A 15,765-nucleotide genomic window follows, 5' to 3' on the forward strand; every position below is an offset into this window, starting at 1 on the left:
ATGTAATTAACCCATGTGCTGGTGTTTCCTGTGTGCACATCTTACTGATTGCTTCACACACATCCCTTTATTTCCCAAAATGCACTCCTTTAGTATTCATTCACACAATACAGTATATTGCAGGTGAGACTGTGGGATCAACAAACCACTGCTCAGAGGTTCAAGGGTGCCATGATTGTTCTCTTGTATAAAGGAAAAGGACAAAAATCTGTGCAAAGGAATTTCACTGCTTCTAAGATTCAAGCAAAATTTCTACTCAGCAAACTAGCAAGCCACATCGTAGAATGTGTACTGGCCAGAAAGTCAAAGTGGGTTCAAGAAAGGCAGAGGCGCCTGTGACATGATCTTAACCCTTCGGCAAATAAAAAGAAATATGCCACAAACAACAGATGGGACTCTAATGTGCTCTTGTTGACATGATGAAAGCCTTTGACACAGTAAACAGATTGATATTGTGGAAAGTCTTAGCCAAACTTGGTTGTCCTGATAGAGCTATAAATCTGATAACACAGTTCCACAATGGAATGACAGCCAGAGATGCTGGCTGCAGTGAATATACTGACCTCTTTGATGTAGCAAGTGGTATGAAGCAGCGGTGTGTTATGGCCTTTGTGATCTTCAAGGTATTCTTTGCTGCCATGCTTTCTAGGGAATTTGATAGAAATGCTGATGGAATGTACATCCAATTCAGAACAGATGACAATCTCTTCAACCTAAAATGACTAAAACCCTCAACTAAGACATCAGAGATGATGATAAGGGAATTGTTGCTTGCCGATGACTGTGTCCTCATGTCACACTGTGAGCACGGCCTTCTAAGGATCAGGGGCTGTCCTTTAAAAGCAGCCAATGACTGGGTTAACCATCAGCTTAAGGGTGACCATGATACTCCACCAACCACCACCAAATTCTGACTACACCCCACCTGCTATAACTATCAATGATACAACCCTGAAGGCTGTAGATAAATCACCTCTTGGAAGCACAATCGCCAAAAAATTTCTATATTGACAGTGAGACAGTAAATAGAATTGCCAGAGCTACAGTTTTATACTTGATAATTGTGTGACTCTTTTAGATTCCCCTCAAGTGGCCGTGAAGAAAGAGACATTCCAGATTCAATCCTGTGTCTGTGCTGAGTTAAGTGATCTCAGCTGTGTGAACACTGAAATCATGAATAACTAAGTTTACTACCTAGTGGCTGGGATGGGCGGGTAGATGGGCAGGTAGGGTGAAGATTGGGGTGGAGATGTGGGGCATCAGCCAGATTTACATCCTGATGGCTACCAATAACTTCTTCTGGAAAGAATGGATGCTGGGAAATTGGGCAGACATGTGATGTCTTGAAAGCTGAATATTGTCCTGGTACTCGTTATATCTCACACATGATAAATCGCCATTTGGGCAAAGTACTGGAGGGTAATAAAGGCTGGTGGAATCCTGCCCAACAAGAGTTACTGCCTTCAGGAGGCTGTTGGAGAGAAGAGGAAGCAGCACAGGAATACTTTGCTTCACATCAAGGAAAAGCAAACCCGAGAATGCCTTTGGGGATAACTTCAGAGCGCGACCAGAGCTCAATGAAGAGGCACCACAAAGCCAACACAGAACCTGAATAAATTATGCTTTTATTAAAAAAATGTTAATTAGGCCATAATTCTAATTTTCTTTAATAAAATTTTTAAACAAAATAAGATTAAGCTATAGCGCTGAGTTGATGTTTGGCCTGAATTTGATTTTTTTTTACATCTGATTGCTCTGTGCATAAATTAATTTATTTCTTTAAAGAATAATGATTAATTTAGCTGAAGTAACTGCACTGGCCCTCCTCTACAGGAGTAAAAATATTGATTTCATAAACTGTATGCCTACATTGCTTCATTAAGAATTCAGCATGCTAAACTCCTGGAACAGATAATGAATCTGTAATTACTGTGCAAAGTTTATCATGTGGAGCAGGGTCAATGATTATGAAAATTAGATTAGAATTGATCTCAATAATTGTGAACAAATTAATGTATTTTTTAAAACATGACTTATCTTTTCATTCCCTCTCATGTCTATAACAGATAAATGTTCATTTCCTGAGCAACCTGGCATGTATTTAACATCAGTGGTTCAGAGTGCAATGGTGTGTCAGGGAAGAGCCTCTGATGTTCTGCTTCGAGTGTTCATTAGATATTCTTAAAGTGGCTGTTAGCCACATCCATTTCAGTGACAGGGTATGTGAGCAGGACAGGCGACCCAAGAGCCTTAACCAAAAGGCTCAGACTTCTCAGGAAGCAGCCTTACAGCAGCCTTTCATTTCCTATTCTCTGAAATGCAGCTACTTCTCATAAATACACAGCACACTTTTTCCTGCTTTTAACATTTCTGAAATTGCCATTCCAGGCTACCTTGCATTGTATGTATTTAAATTATATGATGGTCATTTAGAAAGGACTGTGCTTCTTTTTTATTTTAAAGTGGTTTTTATGGATTGCATTTTGAGCGTGTGCAGGGATTATTGTTCGAGTTGGGAGATTGCCATCACAACAGTTTCATTTTATTTTAATTTCCTTTTACTGTGTAGTGTAGGTAGATGAAAGACAAATTTCCACAGAGCTTTTCCAGATTTGTTTGTTCATAAATTTGCAAATGTAATATGGAAAAAATTGAGATGCAGTTCTTTCATTCTCAATTTTTTGGTAATAAACATCCAAAATGTACAAATAACTGTTCATCCCACAGATCATAGCAGTTCAGAGATTACCAAAGATCACATCAAAAGCCATAGAGGCAAACAATTGCTTCTGGTTTCAGTTCTCATAAGGCAACAATGAATGACAAAATTCATTTTTCTATCTTAGTTCATCCACCTGAGAGAATCTGCAATCTCCCCTTCACCACATCCAACTGCTTCTTAAATGATTCTAAAGGTTATTGCCTCTCTTGTCTCACCCAGCAGTCTACTCCATGGGCTGGGTTTTAAGGCCCTCCATCAATATATTTGAAGGCAAGGGGTGGCCTGCCTGCCAGCTTCCTGCCCACCCCTGACCTGTTTCGCATTTTATGTGGGGGGGGAGGTGCAGTGGCGGCCTCAGTGGACCGCTCGCCCATGGGCCCATTGAGACCTTTAAGTGGCCAGTTAATGACCACTTTAAGTGCCTTATCCCAGCCCCGCCCCTATTTTACCTGCGGCATGAGGAGGCCTGTGCCACATGGGTAGCCCAGCAGGTTTTACTGGGTGAGCTGATGTTGGGAAAGAAGGGAGCGGGACCTCTTTTGGGGGTTCCTCTGTAACCAATGGATCCGCTCTCTCACCCCCACCCCCACAAGATCATTCCCCAGCCCCTTAACCTCCTCACCCTGGCCTCACAAACCCAGCACCCCACCTCTCTAACCCCCCTCACTTTGGTCTGCCAGCCAGGCCCCACCGATACCTCAGACTTGCTTTCAGCCTGGCTTCCATACTTCCTCTTCTTCAGGTTCTAAACGTAGCCCCAGCAGTGACCATTACTCAAAGCTGGCGCTGCTGGGATTACAAAGCTGTTGGCCAATCAGAATGGCCAACAGCTCTGTGAGCTGGGACTTGCTCCCCAGATGGGGACGGAAGTCTCACCCTGAGCCAACTAGCACCTCGCCAAATGTAAAATGGCTGAGGGCAACAAACCTTTTCATGAACGGGCATCCAACCAATGTTTTAGTTGGGGAGGGGCAGTAAACATGGTGCCCCATAAAATCCAGTCACATATGTTAATAGCATTGGGTGAGGAGATTATTATTTTCATGGAAGGTGAGGAATTGCACATCTACTTTTTGATATGTAAATTAAACATCTTTAATATTCTAGAATATAGACAAATTAACACACCTGTTTACTGGATTGTTGGCATTACTATGTGCAATTACCCAAAATTAATGGCACTAACATAAATACTCCTGACTCATTGGGAAAATATTCAAACTGGGTTATCTGAAATAACTAATTTGGTCAGAAGTGGCACAATATTTTAAGGGAAGCAGTTTGATATTGAACCTGGGACAATATCTACTGTAGCCCCAAATTTGTAATATTTCCTTTCCAGAATCTATTGGATCATTCATTATAGCCTGAGCTATCCACCATCAGTGTTGAATTCCTAATATATCACAGTACCCCTAGTGATAACAAAATGGTGAGGATATAGTCAAAAAGCTCCATACCCTTCAAATGTTTAGAAACCTGGCAATACCAGCAGCAGCACTATCTGTGAAAAGCTTAAAAAATGGATTTAATTGGAAGTGATGTTCAACATTAAATTGAGAAGGGTGAGCATTCTTTCAGTAATTGAGGACTCCTGCAAACTCTAGAATATGAACAGTCAAATCTTGTTATTACAAACTCAGTTTTTATCAGTAACTTGAGCTGTGCTTTTGGCAGTAACAAAATTTGTGTCAAGGGCATGCGATGAAATTGATTACAAGAGGAAGTCTGCTGCAACAATAGGACAATTCAGCAACAAGGCTCCAACATACTGAGAATATTCAATGGAAATTGATGTGGTAGTAATTATATGGCTGACTCAACTTGTCTGAATATCCAAATGTTAGAAAAGGAAACATAAATACCTACATCCATTTTATTTACTCCCGTTAAATTGGGTGTTGTAGTGCATGCAAAATATCTTACAAGGCAATTTATAAACTGCAAAATGAGATGATGAGTTTAAATAAAAAATACTTGAAACATCCCATGAACAGGATTTGAATTACTGCAGTTGTAGGATTTGAGGCAGGGCCATATTAGATTACAATGGTGCATTGATGCATTTGGAACTAACTTCTGAATTTTCACTATGGAAGTGATAACATGGGCTGAATCTTACCTATGTTGGGCGGGCTGGGCAGGAGCGGACGGGGGCAGGCACAGAGCCGATTGCCGCCCACAATCGGCCGCGCTCCAGCATTTTATGTGGGTGGGCCAATTAAGGCCTGCCCATTGTAATACATGTTCTGTAGCGCTCAGGGCTATCTGTGTGGGCAGGGGGAGGCATCGCACATGCGCGCAAAAGAGTGCAGCAATCTCCCTGAGGCACGGAGGTTGAATAGACAATAACAGTTTTTAAAAATTCAAGTAAAAAAATTATTTAAACATGTCCCCTCATGTAACAGTGTCACATGAGCTGGGACATGTTTGTCAAATTTACCAAACTTATTTATTAATTTTATAAAACCTTCAAGAAAGCTCATCCCGCCTGTGGAGGAGGTTTCCTGGAAAACATGAAGGCCGTTTGGGCTCTTCGCCTACCCGCCAACCTTAAGGTTGGATGGGCAGCATTGTTAATGAGGTAAATTACTTTCTTAATGGCCTCAATAGGTCTTTGACATTTCGGTGGGTGCACAGCCGCCTTCAATGCACACCTGCCGAATGCAATATTGAAATGACACATGATGACATTGGGACGCACGCCCAACATCATCTTGCGTCATTTTACATGTCGGGCCCGCCCTCCAGACGCCGACAGCAATATTCTGGCCCATGTCTTCAGTTGCATTACTCTGGCTGTTTAATCAAGTTGAATCAGCCCCTTTTTTCTGGCCAGACCCATTTCACCAGTTTACAGTTCTGTTAGGTCACCACATTGCATGACTTGCACTCTCAACAATTAATTAAATTATGTCAAGAAGTTAAAACCTGCAGCAAAACTGACGCTTGGTCTCATTTTGTTCCTCCCTATGCCTGAGATAATTAATCGAGTAAAGGGCGTTAAAACTTACACACAATTCCTTCTGGGCTCTACTATAACAGAGGAGGTACCACACAAAATTCCCCACATCATTGACAGCTTTATGACCTTCAGGATTTTGGATGATGCCACTGTAGCACATTGCCCTAATAATTACTCAGCAATGGAATTGGATACAAAATACAGATGGAGCCAAAGCCAAATTTTAATTTCCAATTGCACCCAAATAGATACATATATATTAACTACATTCTGCCTAGTTCAGAATAACCAAAGGAGATGGCTACCCTGCAGCACTCAGTATCAGTGTTGCTGTTTTGAAGGTCATACAAGTCAGCAAAATACTTAGAGTCACAGTGTTATTTGTGATAGATCTTCCCCCAATTTTCCCTTCTCTAACCTAGAGACATTGAGGCAGCAGTGCTGCTTATATCACTGTTTTGACAGCTCAGCTACTTCAGCCCTGAAATGGAAGTGAAGTTGGGATATCCCTGATCTGCGTGTCAGTTCATTTACACACTGGATAATCTCATTGAGGCACTAGATAGAAGGGGAATGGCTAATATTTTGTTTTAAAGCATAATCCTATACTTGGAACCACATGTGGTTGCGATATGCATCCAATTGTATTAAAAGGCATTAGGAAATAGACAGTAAAGACACCATCACATATGTATAAAATTTAATCAGAAAAGGGAACAGTGCCAAGGGATTGGTGGACAGTAAATGAGACTCCTATGTACAAAAGGGGTGACAGAACATTTCCAGGGAATTACAGACCAATTAGCTTAACATTGGTGGTAGGAAAGATAATGGAATCCTTACTCATATGTGTAACAGAAAAACATCCAGAAACCATAAATGAAGAGTGGTCAGCATGGATGCCAAAAGAGAAAGCCATGCTTGACCAACCCTACTGAATTCTTTGAAGAACTAATGGAAAGGTCTTTGATATGGTACCACGTAGAATTTTCACGATTAAGGTCAGCACTTGTGGATTCAGGAGACAAGTAGCAGAATGGAAAGCAAGCTGGCTACAAAACAGAGCACAGACAGGAGGGGTTAGTTAAGGTAGTTGCTCAGATTGGCAAAGGGTGTGAAGTAATACTCTACAAGAATCGGTATAGGGACCATTGTTATTCACCATTTAACTAAATTATTTGGATTCAGGAATCAGGAGTACAACTATCAAATTTGCAAAATACAACATATTTAGAGGCTGTAGCTAATACAGATGAAGACTGTGACAAGAGACAGGAAGACACTAATGCTGACCTAGTCAGTGATGCACACATCCCATGAATGAATAAAAAAAAGGGATGGGCATATAATTGAAAATACAGTTAAGTATGAGATAGCACATTTTTGTAGGAAGAATAAGGCCACATACTCCTTAGAATATAAATGTCTAATTTGGGTAGAGGAACAGGAAAATCGGGAAGTACAGATACACAAATTATTAAAATGAATGACACAGATTAACAAAGCCATTAAAAGAGCAAACAAAGCATTGTTATTCATTTTCAGAAGGGTAGGGTGAAAAAGTAGAACATTTATCCTAAACTTGTACAGAACCTTTGTAATACCACATTTGGAGTACAATAAACAATTCTGGACTTCGTATTATACAAAGGCACTGGAGCAGGTGCAAAAAAAGACTGCAATGATAACAGAATTGAGAGGTTATACATATTGGGAAAGATTGAACAGTTTGGGGGTCTATTGTGTAGAAAAGAGAACACTGAACAATGATGTGATAGAGCTTTTCAGATTAGGAAAGAATTTGATAGGATACACATAACAGAGAAGTTATTTCCACTTGTGGGTGAAATCAAAACAAGGGGCCATAAATATGACATAAAAAGCAAAATACTACGGATGTTGGAAATCTGAAATAAAAGCACGGAATACCAGAAATAATGGGCTTGTAGTGGATATGAGGGAATAACATGTCCCTAGAAATGGAGACGGAGAGACTGAGGATGGGAAAGGAAAAGCCAGAGATTTATCAACATGAAGGTGAGGGAAAAGTGGAAATCAGAAGCAAAGTTAATGATATATTTGAACTTGTGGTGAGAACAGGAAATGATCCTGATACAGTTATGAACATACTGGAATAAGTGATGAGAGAGGGAGATGAATAAAGCTGGAACAACTAATATAGCATGTATCCCACAACTGCAGGTGTAAGGACCCTTTGTTTGTGCAGCAAACGTTGGTAATGATTTTGGTATTCTCAACAACATCTCCTCTACACCCATCTTTTGTTTCTTTACTTGTCATATTACCATCCCCTTTTGCCTTGCATCATCAATCCTTTTGTCATTTAATCACTCCTGCCCCCCACCCTGTCACAGACCTTCCGTTTAGTTCTTTCTCCTTTTCTATGCCTCTGTATTTGCTTAAAATCTGTTGCATCACTAACTATTTTTCCGGTTTTGATTAAAAAAACAAATTACCCTAAAATGTTAACTTTGTTTCTCTCTCCACAGATGCTGCCTGACCTGATGAGTATTTCTAGGATTTTCTCTTTATAGGCCATAAATATAAGATAGTCAATAATAAATTCAAAAAGGAATTCAAACATCTTTACCCAGAGAGTGTTTAGAACATGGAACTTGCTACCACAGGGGGTAGTTGAGACACATAAAAATTAGGTTTATTTGAGAGCTAGCTAGACAAGCACATGAGCGAGAAAGCAAAAGGACGATATGTTGATGGGGTTTACGCAAAGAGGGAAAAGTTTGAGCAAAGCCTAAACACAGGCCTCGGTCTGGTAGGCTGAAAAACCTGTTTCTGTACTGTAAGTACTTTGTAATATTCTGCAAACATTTAATGGGAGTATTTCAGTGCAGGACTTAGACTTTGATGGTTTCTATATTTTTAAACCAGTTGACAGATTCTTCATGACACATTTGAAATCAATTGTCATTTGCCTTTTGCTCAGTACTAATAAGATACCTGTATGCCAGCTCCTTCAGGGACTGTGATTTTCCATAAACAATTCAGGCTGTTCTGGTAAGGATCAGGGAAACCCGGTGATAGAATTGTGCCCTTTCGCTCGGTGAGATTTCCTCCACAAGGTACTGAAAAGAAAATGATGAACTGGCTTCATTAAGGTTGAATGTGAATAGGTATGTGAATCTTGCAGCAAGATAATTAATGTCCTTATAGGTGGCTGTAAACTCTTTACAGCTCATGGAATAAGAGGTCCAAAATGTCCCATAAGAAAATGCTGTTTGTGCAAATTAAGTCAATATTGATCTTTTAACCTCACTGGCATGATGTGGATGACTTCCAGATACTTTCTTTCACACAATGGATAATGTGCATGTCCTATGGCATGAAATGTTTTTTTCGGACTCATGGGATGCAAGCATCACTGGCAGGGCCACCATTTGTGTCCATCCCTAATTGCCATTGAGAATGTGTGAGCCACCTTCTTGAACTGCTACAGTCCATTTACTCCCTCTCCCACCAGCGTATGGTGGCAGCAGTGTGTACCATATACAAGATACATGACAGCAGCTCATCAAGCCTCCATTGACAGCACCTTCCAAACCACAACCTCTATTGCCTAGAAGGACAAGGGCAACCGATGCATGGGAGCACCACGACCTGCAAGTTCCCATCTAAACGGCACACCATCCTGCTTTGGAAATGTATCACTATTCTTTCACTGTCACTGGGTCAAAGTCCTGGAATTCCTTCCCTAACAACACCTGCATCACATGGACTGCAGCGGTTCAAGCAGGCAGCTCATCACCATAAATAAAACAAAAAAAGTTTTTAAAAAGTACATTTAATTCAGACGCAATACTATTACAATCTTGCTTCTCAAGTTATAATTGCAATTAATACAGTAGGAATTGTGACTGTAGGGTCAGCATGATTTTCCTTCTATTTACAGAATGTATTATAAATAATTTAACTTCCAAGGTGTTGTATCTTAGCAGCCAAAATCTCTGACAGTGATCATTTTATTTTCTGTCCAGCATTGCAGGCTGGAACAAAAACATCTACAATATTGCTTTGCAGCTTATCCTGAGATACTGAAGCATTTTCTCAGTGGAGGTCAGTCAGCTTCAGGAGCTTGCAGCTTGTTGAGCTCTGATTTTTGCCCCTGGGTGCTGTTTCTGATAAAGTTGAAACTCATAGGCAGAGAAGGCTGTGCACAAATTACATGTTCTTGAAATCGATCTATGTACCTAACCTGAACATTACAGGAAAGGAGCAGCACTTTAAAAAGAAAGGTTGCAATCTGTACATGAGAAAACAAATAACTTGGAAATTGCTTCATGTCTCCTACAAACAGTATCTGTTTAATCCTACACATGCATTAAGCTATTTCAGTTCCAAGTTCTTTGATCATCTGGAAATCTCAATCTGTAAAAAGGATCAACCTGGTAGACTCGACTGAAATATTACTTAAATGGCTAAGTCTCAAACTTTAGAAACCCAGTGATACAACATTCTTGCTGATCTCCTTATGGCAATTGTTTACTATGCAATAAGGAAGGCAGAACAGACCACTGTTTCATGCACCTGGGGTTTCAGTATTTTTTGATGGTCCATCAAGATTGAAGGGAGGATAGTGGATAGCAAAAGAACAAGTTCACCTTTTGTGTTGCCTCTAGTGAACGTCAGTCTCTTGGAGATTCCTTGAAGAACAGATTAGTAAAGAATCAAGAGACGAGAGATTCCACATGAGGAATGGGGAGGACAGGGGTTGGTGGTTGGGGATAGGGGAACAGTGAGCAGGTCTTTTGTCTGTATTTGCTTATATGAAAGCTGTGAGGGTAAATGTGTTTTCTTTATCTTAACATTTAGCAGAGTTATAGATGTTTCGTATATATGGACATTCAGAAGGCTTTCAACAGAGTTGTACTTCTTTTAATCATTCATGATATGAGCATCAATGGCAAGGATATCCAATTGTCCAATGGCATTTATGACCCATCCCTAATTGCTCTTGGAAAGGTCATAGTGAGCCACGCTTTTTGAACTGTTGCAGTCCATGTGGTGTAGGTGTGCCTACAGCATTGTTCGGGAGGGTGTTCCAGGATTTTGATCAAATTACAGTAAAGAAACGGTGATATAGCTCCAAATCAGGATGGTGTGTGAGTTAGAGGGGAACATGGAGGTGGAGGTGACTGCTCTTGTGGTAGAGGTCATGGGTTTGTTTACTGCTGAAGGAGCCTCAGTGAGTTGGTGCAGCACATCTTGTAGGTAATACACACCGTCGCCATTGTGTGCTGGTGGTGGAAGGAGTGACTATTTAAGGTCGTGGGATGAGGAGCCAGTTAAGTGGGCTGCTTTGTCCTGGATGGTGTTGAGCGTCTTGAGTATTGTTGGAGTTGCATTCGTCCAGGCAAGTGGAGAGACTCTTGACTTGTGCCTTGTAGATTGAGGGCGGGCTTTGGGGAGTCAGGAGGTGAATCACTCGCTACATAATTTCCAATCTCTGACCTGTTCTTGTAGCCACAGTATTTATATGGCTGGCCCAGTTCAGCTTCTGGTCAATGATGATCAGAATGGTGACCTCTAAGATGTTGGTGGTGAGAGATTCAGCAAAAGTAATGCTATCAAACACGAAGGAGAAATGGTTAGATTCCCATTTATTGAAGATGGACTGTGCCTGGCACTTGTGTGGCATGAATGATATTTGCTAATTATCAGCCCAAGCCTGAATGTTGTCCAGTTCTTGCTGCATATTGGCACAGACTGCTTCCTCAGTATCTGAGGAGTCATGAATGGTACTGAACATTGCGCAATCATCAGCGAACATCCTACTTCTGGCCTTATGTTGGAAGAAAGATTACTGATGAAGCAGCCAAAGATGTTTGGGCCTAGGACACTACCCTGAGGAACACCTGCAGTGATGTCCTGGGGCTGAGGTGATTGACCTCCAACAATCACAATTATCTTCCTTTGTGCTAGGTATTATTCCAACCAGTGAAGAGTTTTCCACCTGATTCCCATTAACTTCAGTTTTGTTAGAGTTCCTTGATGGCAGACTTTTTCAAATTCTGCCTTGATATCAAGGGCAGTCACTCTCATCTCTGGAATTCAGATTTTTTTGTCCATATTTGGCTCAAAGCAGTAATGAGATCAGGAGGCGAGTGGGCCTGGCAGACCCCAAACTGAGCATCGGTCAGCAGGTTATTGCTGCGTAACTGCCTCTTGATTGCATCAATGTTGCTGGTGCTTGGGTGTAGACAGATGGGACGTTAATTGGTTGGATTGGATTTGTCCTGTTTTTTGTGTGCAGGACATACCTGGGCAATTTTCCACATTGTCAGTTAGATGCCAAAGTTGTAGCTGTACTGGAGCTTGACTAGGTGCGCTCACATTCTGGAACACAAGTCTTCAGTAACACAGCCAGAATGTTGTCAAGGTTCATTACCTTTGCTGTATTCAGTGCCTTTAGCCATTTCTTGATATCACATGGAGTGAATCAAACTGGCTGAAGACTGGCACCTGTGATGGTGGGGACCTCAAGAGGAGGCCAAGATGGAGCTTTGCTTGGCATTTCTGGCTGCAGATGTTTGCAAATGCTTCATCCTTGTCTTTTGCATTGATATACTGAACTCCCCCATCATTGAGGATGGGATTGTCCATTGAGAGGTTCTCAGGGCGATGAGAGGTTATGGTAAAATAGCTAGAGAAAAACTAGTCCCTTGTGGCAGAAGGGTCAATAACCCAGTGGACATCCATTTAAAATCATTGCAAAAGATCCAGAAGGAAGATGAGGAGAATTTCTTCATTCAGAGCTGTTGGGATCTGAAACACGACCTGAAAAATTGCTGAAAACTGATTATAGAAAGAAGGTTGGAATGGGGTTGGGAAGGCCCATGAGGATGTAGATTTTAGAAGGTTATGAAGAAAAAGCAGAGGTGTGGAACTAAGCCTGACTTCTCTATCAAAGAGCCAGCACAGACATGATGCACCAGCTCCTTCAGTGCTGTAAATCTATGATTATTACAACTTCATATCATGCTCTAATAAATGCTCAGCATTCCTCTTGGCCACCACTTCCTTAAAGGATTCAAGTCAGAAATTTACTGTTGACCTTGGCTTGGAATATTAATTAATTGATAAACTATGAGTGGAATTTAACTTTTTTGCTTCAGTTTTGACAGCATTAACTGCGGTTTAAGGATCAACAGTGGAGAAGGAAAAGTAATTTCAATCGCCACATTGGTACTCAAGGTAATGAACATTTGTATCACAGGAGAGCACAGTGAAACCCTTTTATAGTTTGGATTCAGTAAGACATTTTTTGGACAAAGAACTTCAAGAGTTCAATATTTATTTTGGAAAAAGCGCTCAAAGTTGGGGATGGAAAAGAATTTGCCAAGCAGCAAATTTTGTTTCGATATGTTAGCCAGTTTCAATTGGGGCCAAATAATTGTTATGAATTGGAATAATGAAGTAAGTCATTCTTTTCATGCATGTGCAATGGTCATTCCCCCCTGTCCCAATCCCCCACACTCACCAAACGAATGTACCATTTTCAGGTGGCTGAAAATCATATACACCATGAATTTACCAGCAAATGAAGCTGCATTTGTTAACTTAAAGACAAGTGTAAAATTTAAAGCCAGGAACTGCAAGATGTGAGCAGATCTTCACAAGTGGTGGGGAAACGGTTAAACGTCATTCCCACATCAACCTAATAACCAAATAAAGTGTCACAGAATTCCACAAAAGAAGGTCACAAGAGAATAAGGTCCACATCTAATGGTTAGATACTCCAAACCTTTATCCAACACCACTAGTTAAAGCACCACAGGACCAAGTTCCAAACTATTCCCTGTAAGGTCATCAAAGTAGTTAATTGGCAAGCCTAAAACTGGGAATTATGCCAGCAATGTGCATTCTCTTGGGACCCCAATGACCCTTTAGATTGTGCAGTAACTACACGTTATTCAAATTGGTGTAGTTTACCATCACAGGTAGGATATTTATTCCTAATTAATGAGTCAATGTGCTTACTGCAGTTGGAGTGAGTACAATTTCAAGTTGAGAAAATTGTGGATATGAGCCTCAGGTTATAGAGTGAAATGGCCTACAAGGATTGAAGTCACAAGCTCAGTCCTTTAAGCTGAGGCAGGAAGGGAACCAAAGAATCCTCCAGCACTGAAGGGCCATCATATCTGTGCTGGTTCCTTGAAAGGTCTATCCAATTAGGCCCACTCACTGCTCTTTCCCCTTACCCTGCATTTTCTTTTCAAGTGTACATTCAACTCCTTTTCAATAATTACTAATGGGTCTATCTCGAACATTCTTTCAGATCATAACAACTCATTGTGTTAAAAAAAAAAATTCTCTTTTGGAAGCCACAAGTTCAGCTGGCAAAAAAAGAGCATTGATTAGAAGTAATTATCACTAAAATCTCAAAATCACTTCAGCAATGAATAAAATAGTTTAGTATTACTGTCAGAGCCCATCAGTTTAGTGCAGATGAACTTAACTTTAATTGAGGACACATTATGATACTTACACGCTTGGCGCCATCGCTCTACCGGAAACCTCCCCCATTGCATTGAGCTATGGTTGATTGACAGGAGGAAGGGACAACTAATTACTACACTCCCTCCCCCTTTAAGTTCCTTGCCTGTTTACTACAACAACATGTCTGAAAACTAAAACATTTGTATTGTTTCTTGTCTTTAACTTTCCTTGCAAACAAAGAACCATAGACTGCCAAGCTCCAAGTGATCACTTGGGGGTTATTCTGCCCCTTAGTGTCCTTGGAAATCACCTGTAGGCTATGGCTACAAATGAAGTCTCCAAGGTGCTCTGCAGGAACAGTCAGAGCAATGCAGGCCTATTCAGGGAGGTTCTGGAACAGGAACAACACGATCGTGAGATGCACAAAAAGGTGCATCACTGAAACTGGGTGGTTCTGTATTCAACAACTCGTTGGATGTGACAGGAATAGCAGCTGTAGGGTGACCACACACTTCAGAGGTTGGCAGCGAAACATCAATCACAAGTTGATCGCGCATTCGTTGAGATGTTCCTGTAGCTCGAAGGTGATCCAGTTGTTTGTGCACTACTTTGTTCTCAACTTGAACTCGAAATGACAATGGACCAGTTTCTGAAACGATGGCTCCTGGAGTCCAGCATGCTCCACTTCCAAAGTTAAGCATGTACATAGGGTTGCCTACTTTGACCATACAAGCATCACTGTGTGGCTAGTGGTTCAGTTTTTGAGTAGTCTGTTTCTGTCTCACCCTCCCTTCCAAATTGGAAACACCAAATCCAGACACGTACGCAAGGGGTGCTTCATCAGCAGCTCTGACGGCTTGTTGCCAGTAGTGGTCTGTGGTGTTGTGTAGTAACTCAGAAGAAATCTGAAAAGACGAAACTCCAAAGTACCTCCAGGCAACTTCTTCATATCGGTTTTAAAGGTCTGGACAGCTCTTTCGGCGAGGCCACTTGAGGAAGAATGCCAGGGAGCTGTCTTTATCAGCCGGCTGCTGTTCAGGTCTGTGAACCTCTGAAATTCTGTGAACCTCTGAAATTGTACGGTAGTGTAAGCTGTTCCATTGTTAGAGACAATAATCTCAGGCGAACCATGTATACTAAAGGGGTGGTGCAGCTTCTCAATAGTTGCAGCTGAAGTTGGCATTTTTACCTCATAGATATTGAGCCACTTTGAATGTGCATCGATGAGTAACAGGAACATGGTGCCTAGAAACAGCCCCACATTGTCAATATGCATCTGACCCAAGGATGGACAGGCCATTCCCATGGGTGAAGAGGTGCTGAAGCAGGTAGCTTCTGGTGTTGCTGGCAAAGGGAACAGGGTTTAGCCGTGTTCTTAATGTCACTATCTATTCCTGGCCACCAGACATAACTATGTGCCAACATCTTCACCCGTGATGTGCCTGGGTGTGTGCTGTGGAGCTCTGCCAAGAGTAACACTCTGCCCTGGGAAGGGACCACGACCCTGGGATGCCACAGCGAGATTCCGTCCTGGCAACTCACTTCAGTGCTTTTGGAATAAAAGGAGCGCAGGTCATCAGACACAAGGGTAATAGGCCAGCCT

The 15,765-nt window shown here is 41.4% G+C and overlaps 1 protein-coding gene across 1 annotated transcript in view; it reads right to left on the reverse strand.

Moving 5' to 3' along the window:
- Positions 1-15,765, reverse strand: part of csmd2 (CUB and Sushi multiple domains 2) — a 736,338-nt gene that overhangs the window by 248,099 nt on the left and 472,474 nt on the right. Inside the window, exon 30 of the mRNA XM_041212915.1 lies at positions 8,667-8,791. Within this exon, the coding sequence (XP_041068849.1) occupies positions 8,667-8,791 (125 nt within the window). The remainder of the gene's footprint in view (positions 1-8,666; positions 8,792-15,765) is intronic.

This window comes from Carcharodon carcharias, chromosome 19 (assembly GCF_017639515.1).
Source record: "Carcharodon carcharias isolate sCarCar2 chromosome 19, sCarCar2.pri, whole genome shotgun sequence".
Lineage (NCBI taxonomy): Eukaryota > Metazoa > Chordata > Chondrichthyes > Lamniformes > Lamnidae > Carcharodon > Carcharodon carcharias.